This window comes from Bombyx mandarina, chromosome 15, assembly GCF_030267445.1.
Source record: "Bombyx mandarina strain Sakado chromosome 15, ASM3026744v2".
NCBI classification, from domain to species: domain Eukaryota; kingdom Metazoa; phylum Arthropoda; class Insecta; order Lepidoptera; family Bombycidae; genus Bombyx; species Bombyx mandarina.
The window spans coordinates 3,228,426-3,243,124 of record NC_143221.1 but is presented as its reverse complement, the minus strand read 5'-3'; the positions used below and the strand labels follow the sequence as shown (position 1 = coordinate 3,243,124).

At 37.1% G+C, this 14,699-nt stretch overlaps 1 protein-coding gene across 2 annotated transcripts; it reads left to right on the top strand.

The window, feature by feature from the left end:
• Positions 1-5,033: 5,033 nt before the first annotated feature.
• Kyat (Kynurenine aminotransferase) lies at positions 5,034-14,610 on the top strand. 2 transcript variants are annotated; one of them, XM_089733471.1, is made up of 9 exons: positions 5,034-5,102; positions 5,271-5,423; positions 6,433-6,586; positions 6,981-7,107; positions 10,034-10,143; positions 11,397-11,807; positions 12,693-12,879; positions 13,274-13,437; positions 14,432-14,610. In XM_089733471.1, exons 2-9 carry the CDS (start codon positions 5,368-5,370, stop codon positions 14,492-14,494), a joined length of 1,272 nt encoding a protein of 423 aa, XP_089589597.1. In that variant the 5' UTR covers positions 5,034-5,102; positions 5,271-5,367; the 3' UTR covers positions 14,495-14,610. The 2 variants fall into 2 exon arrangements, with proteins under 2 accessions (XP_089589597.1, XP_028029679.2); XM_028173878.2 differs by lacking the exon at positions 5,034-5,102 and having other exon boundaries at positions 5,116-5,423.
• The last annotated feature ends 89 nt before the right edge of the window (positions 14,611-14,699 follow it).

Below are 14,699 nucleotides of genomic sequence, written 5' to 3'. Positions count from 1 at the left end.
ACCGTGTGCCTAATTGACTTGGTTCATAAAAATTCGAAATTCCTACGAAAGTAGAATTCTAAATTTAAACCCGCTCAAATGGAATTTTCATTCGCGTAATACATTTGGGAGACGCGTGTCTTAAAATAGCACGAAAATTACACATAATAGGATGGGAGAAGGAAAATCGCATTCAATTTAGAACGCCGACGTCGCCTTGCTATTTAATTACTGCGACAAGGAGCCCGTAAAACTGTGAACTTTAGACTTTAAAATTCAACTTGACAAACAATAATGCTTCTTAAAATACATAGGTTTATCGTGGCTTAGAACACAACATTTACTGTACCTTAAAGCGATGCAACTTTAACCGGTACAAATCTCGCAAATACATATCGAGGGAGGCTATTTACTCCATTCAAATCGCTCAAGGAGTTTTTTTTATATTTTTTCTAAATTTTAAAGCTTAAATGGCCCTCTTGTAAAGTTGCAAAAATGTCGCTTAAGCCGAATAGCTTTTCACCCCTCGATATATTTCTAAGGTAATACGTACTGAACACGTGTTCTCGGACTACTTCCACGATAAAGAATAACGTTGATAAATTTTCATATTTACTGGTACCACCATTTTACTCATTTTTGAGGCGAACTTTAAAATAGGAGAGGCCTTAGATATTACAATTGATACTTCAAACTCTTCGCTCAAAGTGGGTCGTGACATTCATATTGATATTTTTCGTCCTTACCTTATAACCTGGTGTTAAATGGTTAATGGAGCCTACATACATCTACAACGTCAATGCGCCACCCACCTTGAGATATAAGTGCTAAGTTGTCAGTACCTATAGTTACAACGGCTACCCCACCCTTCAAACCGAAACGCATTACTGCTTCAAGGCAGAAATCGGTAGGGCGGTGGTGGTACCTACCCACGCGGACTTACAAGAGATCCTGCCACCAGTAAAATTATAAACCACCATTATAAAGTAAATAAAAATATCGAAAACACTACACAGAAAGCGAATTACATTCTCGTGCATCCTACAAATAAGGATGTTGATTCAATTATGATGTTTTAATGTAATAAAGAACTCCTTGAATGTTGAACTCGCGCTATTATCGGAGCCCATAGAGTTTGTATAGGCTACGTAAATGCTTGGATCCATTTTAACTCGAGGGCGAAATTTAATCATTTCAAACGGAATTGCATGATTGCTTCGCGTTACAAATAGGCAAGGTACATATTTTAGTCACTTAACCGAAAGCGCTCAGTGTGCTCCGTGCGAGTTTCCGGTCACCATCCGTCCGTGAGTGAATTAAACCATAGACACAGCCCACTGAGCTTCTCGCCGGATCTTCTCAAGTGGGTCGCGTTTCCGATCCGGTGGTAGATTCTGCGAAGCACTGCTCTTGCCAGAGCCAGTGTTAGCAACACTTCCGGTTTCAACCCCGTAAGCTCACCTACATGTTAGGGTGAAACTGAAATAACCTCTTAAAGCTATCAGAATAGGACGAAAAAAGGCGGCTTTTTTAACGTTCTCGATAGCGTAAAAGTTAACTCAGCGGCTTCAACAATTTTTCTCATAGGGCAAATATATATACGTGAATTTAACGTATTGAACAATAATATGAAATGACAAAAAATACAAAGTCTTACATTCAAATGTATTTAGGTTATAGACAATTTAATTTGTCTCACCTTAATTTGATTTCCAAGAGCTTCGGATAAGAACAAGAGATGACGAAAAAACAAGAGCCCGGTTACTTTTTTCATTTTTTTAAAGTATTTTTTTTTAACTTTGTTTTAGCTTAATTCGCCATGTCATTTATCGTTTGCTAGAAAAAAATACTTCATTTATAATTATGGTAACAAAACTATTGACTTTTATGAAATTCGTGTTAAAATTAGAAAATTTTATGTATTGCTGGTGTCTTTTTAATAAACATTTGAGAAATAATTAAAATATCTCACACGCTCTTGAATAAAACGCTAAACTTTGTTGTAAGTCATTACTAATGAACATTTTCATTTATAAATATTCAAAATCACCTTTTCTAAATTAATCTAAATCAATGAAATCTAAATTAATACAAAGTACTTTCCAAACTAAATCTCAAACTATGTACTTAAAATACTCGAAATTATAAAAAATATAAAACACTGTATTACAAAAAGAAAATGTCAAGCATAGTGTTAAAAATAAACTTTATTATTAAAGCCAGAGGTGAAGTTCTACATGTCAATCGCTTTCAACAAACACTCTACAGTCTGACTAAAAGATTTACCAATTTGAAAAGATCGATTGAATGAAACTACTACAAAAGATTAGAATGAATTATTGAAATGATTATGTAGTTTTACGAAACCAGCGTGGAACTATAATCTAAAATATACGTATTTTCTTTACTAGGTACCTATTTTTAAACGTATAAGTTTAAGGCTTTTTTTTCGAAATGTTTTTTTTTTTTCGATTTACTTGATTACGGTTTTTGTGAAGGCGAAGGTGTAGGCGTGAAAGGACGCTGACTTCAAAGATTTTTTGATGTACGTGTAAATCTCACGACATGCTTTTATTTCCTGTAAAATTGAGTAATTTAATAAATAGGGTAAGTTTGATTTTTATTTTAAAAAAAATGGAGATACATTTATTTATACATTTATATTTATTTACATATTATTTACATTTATACTATATTATATTATTTAAACATATTTATACTTTTGGATTTTTTTTTCTAAATGAATCCTATTTTTTTACCAGGAACCAGTGTCGAATTTGAAAACAAATTTTCAAGTTTTCTGATGCCTATCTGCTATATTTCTAAACTGTAGCTGTTGAACACACGATCCAATTGTCGCGATAGCAAAACCAATATCCAGGGAAAATGCTACAACAACACCTCAAAAATATCCTCATTCTCAAACCTCGAAAGAACTGCGCTGACAACAAATTTTGCATTCGCGAAACAGAATAGATAGCATAAAAACGTTATTCGACAGCTCGTAACTAGGTTTCAATTGAAATAAAAAGATTTTAAAGCCGTCTGTCCAATTTTTATACATATTAGATTAGTGGACGAGGTCTAGGCCCCCTTATGTTAAGTGGTGACCAGTCTTTAAACGTCACAACTTGAATGTCCCCCAGGATTGCCGTGATAGTGTCGTATTACAGTCTTAACACCCATCAAGCCGTGCGGGCCCACACCGCCCTCTACTGCTAGTAAATGCGGGCTAGTGATCGCATCATGCCTTATGCTGATACACACGCATCCACACAGATACAGACAAACACATATTCTATACAAAAATTTGCAGATCAGTGACTATTCGTTCTAACATATTTATTTGAATCAAAGCTATTTTTCAGTATTATTCGTAAATAATCTGGAATGAAATCCTCCACAGTGTTTCTTGAGCTCTCCGTCATGTCTTCTTTAAGCGTAAGTTGAAAAAATCCTATAGCGCGAGACAGTGACTCGGCCCCGTATCTTCGTATGTCTTCGAAGACAACAAGAAACCACAGTAAAAATCCAGTCGCGACAGTTTTCATGTGTAACTTTAATATATTCCATCTTAACAGATCATAAGAAGAAGCGTAATAAAAAACAATTATAAATATTTATGTCATACAATTTTGTATCCGACTGTACACGAGTTTGTTATTAGGTCGATTGATGCTGACAAAATTAATGCACATAAATAAGGCGAACGAGGACTCGGGAAATAGGTACATAAAATGTTATTAATACCTAAATTGTCATTGCCGGAAAAGTTTTTGGCTTTTATTTTATTTTACAAAAAAAATATGGGTAGATGAACCACGGCCCATTTGTTGTTTGTTCGTCTTTTATTTTTTTATAATTAATTAAACAAATGATCACCTGATCTGTTTTTGTTGAAATGATAATTATTTATAAGTTCAAGAAATATATTGCAGGGACATCTAGTAGAAATTCATTTAATATGGAAGAATAAACTTATTAGAAATACCTTATGTTTCATATTTAACAATACAAATGAATATGAATAAAAAAAACCAAGCCTTGTAATATATATCAATCAAGATACTTCTCGATAATAATAATTAAGTTAATATAGACGTAAATAAATATTTTTTTTAAATAAAATCCTGTTTATAGAGTATAAAGTAATCATTTGCTTAGTTAATTAACGAACAAACGACGAACAATTAAAAATTAAAAATAAATCGAAAATCAAAAAAAGGTGGCGTGGGTGATTGATGGTTTGCTTATTAGATATTAAATAAATAAGAATTGGGAATTTAATTGTTTTTATGATCGAACAATCACCAATAGTCGTCGAACAAACGACAACTGATCAAAATTAATTAATCTGAGCTATAAAAATAAAGATCTTAAAGGGGGCCAACTTAAGGGTTAACATTTGTTTAATTAATTATAAATAAATAAAAGACGGACAATAAATATTTAAATTCGAACATTAACGAACAAACGACGAAGAAATAACTAACAATTATAAAAAATCCGAAAATAAAAAAAAAGGGGGCCAAATTCAATGAGCCGTCCCTGCCGTTTCAAAATTAAGTTAAGTGTATTAACTATATCCCTGACTGACGTATCTATAAGTATTCTAAAATATTAAGTGTATAATCTATGTATAAGTATTCTATGTATATACGCGGACTTTTTGGCGGGAACGCGAGGAGTGAAGTTGTGTGATTTGTTTTATTTTGTCTATTTAGTGTTTCTTCGGGTTTAAATGTGTAATAATGGTGGTTTATTAACTATTTAATATCTGTGAAAGTGCACAAACGTGGGAAAATGAAACAAAGCCTCTGGACGTAACTTCTCGGGATCCTCCAAAAAGTCCACTGAAAAAATCTCAGTAAATGACCACCATTTTACTAAGATTATGTTTCATCCCATATCATGTCATTTCATCCCAATAGATTAATATCTCAAATTAATCATCTTCATTTCATTTCGTTTCACTCCATATTATCATTTTTCATAAAAATATGAATATAAATTAAAAATAAGACATGACTTAAAGGTCTCAGTTACCAGGTCATAAAATCTCTTAAAAAAAAATATGTATATACGCGTATGTAAATAATGGAACATTAAAATATTTAAATTAAGTGAGTATTTCGTCGTTCTTCACATTGCTAAATTAATAATCAACGCTTAAGTACGTGAAAGAAATTGACGTTTTTATCTGGACTGTCATGTCGTAATAGGTTAAGGATCATATTTAAATAGCGCGCTTTATCTCGTTTTATCTATTTATTGATATTTATAATGTTTAGAACGAGCCGAGGGTTGTTCGCTGCTGTGAATTACAGTAGTCTATCGAGGAGTGTGAAAATAAAACATTTTATTCGACAATTGAGTGTTTGTCGTACAATGGCAGAAAAGTTTCGATTGCCGGAACGTTATGGAGCTGGTGAGAAAAGCGTATGGTACGTTTACAATTAAACTTATTATCTGTAGTAAAAAGTATATTTTTAAATCGGTTTTTACTATTAATTCGCATCACAAGTACTCACAACTCCTAACTATATCCAAGAAAACAATTTGTTGTTAAACTGTACTCTAATAACTACTATTACGTAAACATTTACGTTGTTTGATCAACAGATCATCGTTCTCGTCGAACCCGTCGCTCGCGACGAACGGCTCGGCGAATTAATTAATCCACAGACACATCCCACTGAGTTTCTCGCCGGATCTTCTCAGTGAGTCGCGTTTCCGATCCGGTGGTAGATTCTGCGAAGCACGGCTCTTGCCAGGGTTCGTGTTAGCAACAACGTCAGATTTAAGCCCCGTGAGTTCACCGACTCGCCTGATGACGTTGATAGGGTCTCTCAAGACCATCAGCTTAGGTAGGAAAAAAAAGGTCAACAGAATGCTTAATTACCATATTGTTTGGTAGGCAGTGGCTTGACTCTGCCCCTGGCATTGCTGACGTGCATGAGCGACGGTATCCACTCACAATCAGGTGGGCCGTATGCTTGTCTGCATATACGGCAATAAAACAAGATCACACTTTGCAGTTTTAATATTTTAACCATAAAATAATTAAATACTTAAGTATTTTTATGTATTTTGCATTAATTATTACGCTTGGTATTTACTGAATTTTATGTCTATTTAATTTTCCTAAATTTTTATTTAAAAATGATGTTAAATTTACTAACTTTATCCAATTGCAAAGTTTTCTAATTGGTAAGTACTTTGTATCAATAGAAAAGGAACTAGAGATAGGATTTTAAAGTAATTTGGCTATGGGGTTCTCTGATTATCATCTCATTTTAGAAAGAAAATATCTTGCCCAAAATTGTTTGGGAACCAAAGCAATACATTTAAAACTCTAATCTTGTGGCTTTTTGTATGACGGCATTCACATTATGATATCTATGGATACTGATTTAAAATCCAAAACAAAACCAACCAAATTTAAATTTACAGGGTTGAGTACATACAATTAGCTGCCGAGTATAAGCCTGCCGTGAACCTTGGTCAGGGCTTTCCTGACTATCACGCACCGAAACATGTAACAGAAGCACTATCGCAGATAGCTACCAGTGAAAATCCACTGCTTCATCAGTACACAAGAGGCTTTGTAAGTGATCTCAGTACTCATGACAGATTTTAAAAGTAAACGATAAGATTTGCCACTATCCCCAAAATTACAAACTTAAGACAAATCATCTAGTGAAACTACAGGATGTTCTCTAATGTAACTTTTGGAGGATTATGATATATATAATGTAATGTATGCTTGCTCAAATTTATTTTAAAACATACATTTGTTTGTTTAGAATTCAAGCCTAGCAGAGTCAACATTACTTGCTATAATGTAATGTTAGTGATTGTCTTATCTTTTATACGCTGCCTAAGATATAGAAGATGTGCAGGACAAAAATAATATGGACGATAGCACTATTATGATGTATAAACCTGCCTTCTTGTACTTGCAATTTATTAATTTTATAATGCTATCCCTCATATTTTAGGGTCTGCCGCGCCTCGTGGAGAATCTATCAAAGGTTTACTCCCCGCTGATTGGACGACAGATAGATGCCTTCAATGAAATCCTAGTCACCAGTGGTGCCTATGAAGCACTTTACTCTACCATTCTAGGTAAAAAAAAAAAGATTGCTGCAGCTATTATCTCTGTTATTTTATTCACTTAGATATTTTTGACATATTAATAATTAGTCCCTTAAATATTTACTATATTACCAATCAAAATTATACTCAATCAGCTTCTTAAAATTTCAAAGAAGAAATGAAGTCTGAGCCTTATTTAAATTAAAATAAAAAAGAATTTGTGTTAAATCTGTTTGGTAATAAAAAACTGCGACATGGTAATTTAAGTGCCTATAAAAGTCTTAGTTATATGATCATTAATAACTCACATTATAAAAAACTTTAGAAACTGTGTCCTCGACAATAATCTCAAAATAGCATTTGATTTAAACCTAGGATCCAACGTTCATATGGGTTTGATGATATTAGAGTGCTTACGGGAAATTCAATAGCTACAATTACGATTTCTGGCGATTCTGGCGATGTTTAAATATTTCAATGTTCCTTCAATAAGCTGTTTCTATATAGTTATTGTATAGTGAAATCTATATATGTTGGAGTATTTCCATTTTCGGGTAGCGACATGGTAAGCGGGCGGTCTTCGTAAGTCAATAAAACCAGAAATGAACTCAGAGCGTATATTACGCAGGAGCGCTCCGTCCGACACGGCGGCTCGCTCGCTTCTGAGCTCGAGAGAACAACGGAGCGTTTTTATAGCAAGGTATCGTGGTGGGACGATGTTGTTTACGATTCTTATCTTGCACGTGTTGTTTTCGATGAATGCTTGCACCTGTTGTTTGTCGTCCCATCTTTATTAGTCATGAACTAATGGTTTATAAAAACACGCGCCGACACAGCCATCCTGCTCATGACGCGTCCCTGCGTCAAAATCATATACTTCACATAAATCATCTCACTTAACTATTACACTAAATTACTATCGAGTTCGACTTTTAGTGTCCTGGTCTCGACTCCTTTATGTCATTTGAGATACCAAGCCTCGACGCTGGCACTCAAATTTCAGGTCTTGAAACCCTAGAATACCAGAACAACCAAGCCTCGACGCCGGGGTTCAAACTTAGGCCTACACGCCATTACTAATATTGCAACAACCAAGCCTACACGCTGGTGTTCAAAGTCTGGCCTACACGGCATCAACAACCAAGCCCAAGCGCTGGTGTTCAGACTTCAGGCCTGGAAGCCTTAATAATCTAGAGCTACCAAGCCTCGACGCTGGCAGATAGATTCCAGGCTCCAAGGCCCTAAGATGTCAGAAGAGCTACCAAGCCTCGACGCTGGCACTCAAATTTCAGGTCTCGAAACCCTAGAATACCAGAACAACCAAGCCTCGACGCTGGTGTTCAGATTTCAGGCCTGGAAGCCTTAATAATCTAGAGCTACCAAGCCTCGACGCTGGCAGTTAGATTCCAGGCTCCAAGGCCCTAAGATGTCAGAAGAGCTACCAAGCCTCGACGCTGGCACTCAAATTTCAGGTCTAAACGAGCATTGCATATTACCTAAATTGAGATAAAGTGGGATATACTTAACTTGGGTATCGACACCATACATTGCAACAACCAAGCCTCCACGCTGGTGTTCAAAGTTAGGCCTACACGCCATTACTTATATTGCCACAACCAAGCCTACACGCTGGTGTTCAAACTCTGGCCTACACGCCATCAACAACCAAGCCTCCACGCTGGTGTTCAAACTTAGGCACACAAAGAGAAGCCTCATTCCAAAAATTGTATCTCATTGATCTCTTCTAATGGAAATTCATACGCCGACACGGAAATCTCATCCTTTTTTCCATAGTTTGGATTACGTCATTGGGCCGTTTTTCGTCACGTGATTACGTCATTAGGCCGTTTTTCGTCACGTGGTGATCCCACTTCTGATGTTGGAGTATTTCCACTTTCGGGTAGCGACATGGTAAGCGGGTGGTCTTCGTAATAAGTCAATAAAACCAGAAATGAACTCAGAGCGTATATTACGCAGGAGCGCTCCGTCCGACACGGCGGCTCGCTCGGTTCTGAACTCGAGAGACAACAACGGAGCGTTTTTATAGCAAGGTATCGTGGTGGGACGATGTTGTTTACGATTCTTATCTTGCACGTGTTGTTTTCGATGAATGCTTGCACCTGTTGTTTGTCGTCCCATCTTTATTACTCATGAACGAATGGTTTATAAAAACATGCGCCGACATATATATATATATAAATGAATTGCTGTTCGTTAGTCTCGCTAAAACTCGAGAACGGCTGGACTCATTTGGCTAATTTTGGTCTTAAATTATTTGTGGAAGTCCAGGGAAGGTTTAAAGGTGAAAATAAATATGAAAATGCTCGGAATTAAATAAAAATTACAATTTTGTTTTTCCTTTGATGTGTCCCCCGTCGGACGGATTCCTTTTGTTTGTTTTATCGATTGAGGCACTACGAAGTCTGCCGGGTCAGCTAGTTTAAAATAAAAACTATTTTTTATTAATTTTTACCATAAACATATTTTTTCATTTCATTACTAGCTGACCCGGCAGATTTCGTAGAGCCTCAATCGATAAATAAAAGATACCTTTTGTATAACATTAACTTAAAACAAACAAAAGGAATCCGTCCGACGGGGGACACATCAAAGGAAAAACAAAATTGTTATTTTTATTTAATTCCGAGCATTTTCATATTTATCTACCTTTTAAACCTTCTCTGGACTAACACAAATAATTCAAGACCAAAATTAGCCAAATCGGTCCAGCCGTTCGCAAGTTTTAGCGAGACTAACGAACAACGATTCATTTTTTTATATATACAGATTTTCATCCAGCTAGCAGATAGGTGAAGGTCAATCTTCAAATCTCACATCGATGGTAGTCGTTCGTAAACACGGGCTTATTATGTTTTTTTTTTAATTAGGCACCAGCTTTTGGGATTTGAACGGTGGCATTGTCGCTTATAACAAATACCACTTCAAATGTTTCCAGGTCACGTGGATACCGGAGATGAGGTGATCATTATAGAACCATATTTCGACTGCTACGACTTTATGGTGAAGTGCGCCGGAGGTGTACCTAGGTTCATCGCTCTGAAACCGGTAAGTATCCTATGACATTGAATCAGCAATAAATGCTTTTGTTTGTGACCGCCAAATGAAAGTAGTTGCCGTCATTGAGACATTAAATATTTATATTGGATTAGAGACTGTGGTATCCTTCATACCGGAGGGAATTAATTTCGCAGCAGAGAAACGCAAGGTTGCGGCACCATTCGTGCGAACTCACTATATTTATTATTTATTTATTAGGCTCAGAATACACATCACAAGCTAAAAAGATACATAAAAGCAACATAAGTTATGTGCGCACGACAAAACAAGACATAGTGCTGAATTTGTACAACAACGTTCCTTACCATTACGACAAAACAACACGATAACGAAAACTAATCTAACTTATAAAGTAAGGAAAAAAAAAACACAATATTAATACATTAACAATTACATTAACCTACCTATTACTAACGTGATTAATAACTATATGCCCAATGCCAGTTCATTTAAAAAAACGTTACATCTACATCAGCTTACAGCAGTCCACTGCTGCACACTGGCCCCTATAATTCAACGCCACTAAGCACTATCCTCGGCTTCTCGTCAAGATTTCCAATCGCTACTAATAGAAGATCATGGCCCCGAGTCTGTTACTGAAGGATTTTTTTATTAGACGGTTTAACTAGGTTAAGTGGTTAACTGTGTCCATAGACATCTGGCCGCGATGACTCGTCGGTCGGGCGTCTACGGGGTGACGCCATGAGTCCGGTTATAGTGTTGACCGCGTGAACCCTCCTATTCTGACTGGGTTCTGACCCGGACGGACGGGTGAGCGAATGCAAGATGGAGTCGCTTAGTGTGGTAAGGTCCGTAGACATCAACATACCATCCACCTTGAGACGTGAATTCTAAGTATCTGTTCTATAATTCTCACTATGAACTCATCATTATCCTGCCCTTCTCCCAGTCACTGGGGTGGGCGCTGATGTCCTCAATATGTCCTCTTCGCTCACTCCCCTCTTACCCATATCGTCTTTCACGCAATCCATCCATTTCTTCTTAAGTCTATCTCTTCCTCTACATTCTTCCACATTCATAGTTAAAACTCTTATCAACCTCATTTTCATTTCGTCTCATCACATGTCCATACCATCCCAAACGCGCACCTCTCAACTTCTCTGTCACAGGTGTCACATACAGATTCTCACTATGAACTATCAATTTTTAAAACTAAATTGATAGTTCATAGCGCAATTTCATTCGGTCCTATATGTGAAGCTTGAACAAATTGTACGCAGAAACCTCAAGGCGACGATATATCATCAGCGGATTGGGTTTTAGACGAGGCGGAGCTAGCTTCGCTCTTCAACAACCGAACTAAAATGATCATCGTGAACACGCCCCACAATCCGCTGGGCAAGGTGTTCACCCAACACGAGCTGGGCCTCATTGCCGATCTGTGCAAGAAGCACAACGTGCTTTGTCTCTCCGATGAAGTATACGAGTGGATGGTGTACGAGCCCAAACAGCATATCCGGATAGCGTCCTTCCCGGGCATGTGGGAGAGGACCATCACCGTCGGGTCCGCGGGGAAGACGTTCTCCGTCACCGGGTGGAAGATCGGGTGGGCGTACGGACCAGCCGACCTGATGAGGAATCTGCAAGTTGTGCACCAGAACTGCGTGTACACGTGCTGCACGCCCGTCGAGGTACGTCTCGTTCTAATTCACGGGTGTGCTTAGTGCGACTTTTTTAACGTTCTCGATAGCGTTAAAGTTAACTCAAATATGTATGGAGTTGGAATGTTTACCCACGTTTGCTGCTAGAGGCCCTGTTCCAACTCCACACAAATGTGAGTTAACTTTTACGCTATCGAGAACGTTAAAAAACTCGCACTAAACACGCTGGACTATTATTGCTTGTGCATAGACTAGACATTGTAAAATACGATAACTTAATTTTATTTTTTTATGTCAGAGAGTCCCGATCTATTTATATTTAAATTAAACAAAAAAAATGTATTTACTTTTTTATTTATTTAGTGACCTGAATTCTAGTCCTTTGAGCCTGTACGACATACGGTACAGATTATTTAATATATAATAATATAACTACAAATTTTTTTTATTGCTTAGTTGGGTAGACGAGCTCACATCCCACCTGGTTTTAAGTGGTTACTGGAGCCCATAGACATCTACGATGAAGATGTGGCACTCACCTTGAGATATCAGTTCTACGGTCTCAGTATAGTCACAACGGCTGCCCCGCTCTTCAAACCGAAATGCATTATTACTTCACGGCAGAAATAGGCAGGGTGGTTGTACCTACCCGCGCGGTTTCACAAGAGGTCCTACCATTGTAATTACGAAAATTACAATTTTGTTGGTTTGATTTTTATTACACGATGTTATTCCTTCACCGTGGAAGTCAATCGTGAACATTTGTTGAGTACGTATTTCATTAGAAAAATTGGTACCCGCCTGAGATTCGAACACCGGTGCATCGCTCAACACGAATGTACCGGACGTCTTATCCGCTAGGCCACGACGACTTCTTGTACTGTATAATAAATAGTTTCGATGAACCGTCTCCAGGAAGCCGTGGCCCGCTCGTTCGAGTATGAGCTGGCCAGGCGGGACTCGCCGGAGTGCTACTTCTATTCTCTGGCTCGAGAGCTGCGCCCGAAGCGAGACTACCTCATGAAGATACTGAAGGAGAACGGTTTCAAACCGACTCTACCCGAGGCCGGGTACTTCGTCGTGGCAGATTGGACTGACTTGGGTAGCTAATACTTTTTAATACGCACTAGCTGACCCGGCAGACTTCGTAGTGCCTCAATCGATAAATAAAATACCTAAACTTTTGTATAATAAAATAAACTTAAAACAAACAAAAGGAATACGTCCGACGGGGGGGATATCAAAGGAAAAACCAAATTTGTTTTTTTTATTTAATTCCGAGCATTTTCATATTTATGTATTTACCTTTTAAACCTTCTCTGGACTTCCACAAAATATAATTCATGACCAAAATTAGGCAAATCGGTCGAGCCGTTTTCGAGTTTTAGCGAGACTAACGTACAGCAATACATTTTTATGTATATAGATAGGAGATAGATTAAACGTGCTATTCGAAGCCTGAATACTGTTTTAATTAAAGTCAATGTTTATTACAGAAAAGAAGATCGACTTATCGAGCGAACCGGATAAGTACAACGATTACAAGTTCACGAAGAAATTCGCTAAAGAGGCGGGCGTGCTCGCCATACCGCCGAGCGCCTTCTACTCTGAAGGACACAAACACCTGGGGGAGACGTTCGCGAGATTCTGCTTTATAAAGGTAACATTTATATCCCGATCTAATTTCTGATACCGATCAGTCGACTGGTGGGTGAGCTCAGAGAATGCTCCTGGCAAGAGCAGTTGCAGAATCTACCACCGGATCGAAAACGACCCACTGAGAAGATCCGGCGAGAAACTCAGTGGTCTCTGTCTATGGGTCGAACTCCTCGTAACCTATATATACTGAGACCTTAGAACTTATATCTCAAGGTGGGTGACGCATTTACGTTGTAGATGTCTATGGGCTCCGGTAACCACTTAACACCAGGTGGGCTGTGAGCTCGTCCAACCATCTAAGCAATAAAAAATAAACAACCAGTGACTGGTGATTGGAAGAGACTAAAAGCACTGAGTGCAAATCCCCGATTAAGATATGGTACAAATATATGGTACTCCCCACAAAACCCAGGAGGGATCGCTGGAGGATGTCTGAAGCATAAATAAATAAAATACAATGTTAAAATGAAAATTACCATAGCAACATTGAGATTTGAAGCTAGATGAAACAAAGAAGGCGACATTAAAGAGACAAAAATATACATCTGTTATGGGAATTAGCATGCGTATGAATGAGATAGTATCATAATTGCTCTAACTTACCTATAGAATTCAATAAGGTATTTTAAATAAAAAGTATTATGGTATCGATTATTAATTATTTTTGATATAATAATATGTTTTGTCAATGGCGTTTTTTCTTGTAAAGGTACCCCAACCTTTAAATAAAGTCTCTATTGATGACACTAATCGGTAATAGATAATAAACAAAAATAGTATAGTTACGTTATTTATAGTTACTTAGAATAGACCAACATAGTCGACATGTGCCCGTGTACCCGAGGTTTAAGGGAAACTAAACAATCAAACTGCCTGTGGCGTTGCTGATGTCCTCGGGCGCCTGTATCCATTTGACGTCTACTTTTAATAAAAGAAAATACGAAAAAATAAAAGTGTATTAACTAAAATTGTTTATTTATTGGGTTTCGTTACAGAAAGACGAAAATCTAGAACTAACCGAGAATCTGCTAAAGGAATGGAATTCTAAGAGAAAGTAATAAAGACGCTGCATTTATATTTAAAAAAAAAATGTATATTTTTATATCGACGTTGTGATAATCTGCAATATATTTTTTTGTTATTTTGTTGAAAACAATATAAACTATTCCACGTTGCTTGAATTTTATTTTGTCCACTAAAAATCTAAACTAATATGTCCGAACAAAAACTTAGTTTGAAATACATCCCCAATTGTCTAAAATC

What these genes read in the sequence shown, in the direction of transcription:
- Kyat (XM_028173878.2), top strand. Translation starts at nt 5,263, where the DNA reads ATGTTTAGAACGAGCCGAGGGTTGTTCGCTGCTGTGAATTACAGTAGT. An exon ending in ATCAGTACACAAGAGGCTTT is followed by an intron (nt 6,587 to 6,980) that starts GTAAGTGATCTC and finishes CTCATATTTTAG; the next exon opens with GGTCTGCCGCGCCTCGTGGA. An exon ending in ACTTTACTCTACCATTCTAG is followed by an intron (nt 7,108 to 10,033) that starts GTAAAAAAAAAA and finishes AAATGTTTCCAG; the next exon opens with GTCACGTGGATACCGGAGAT.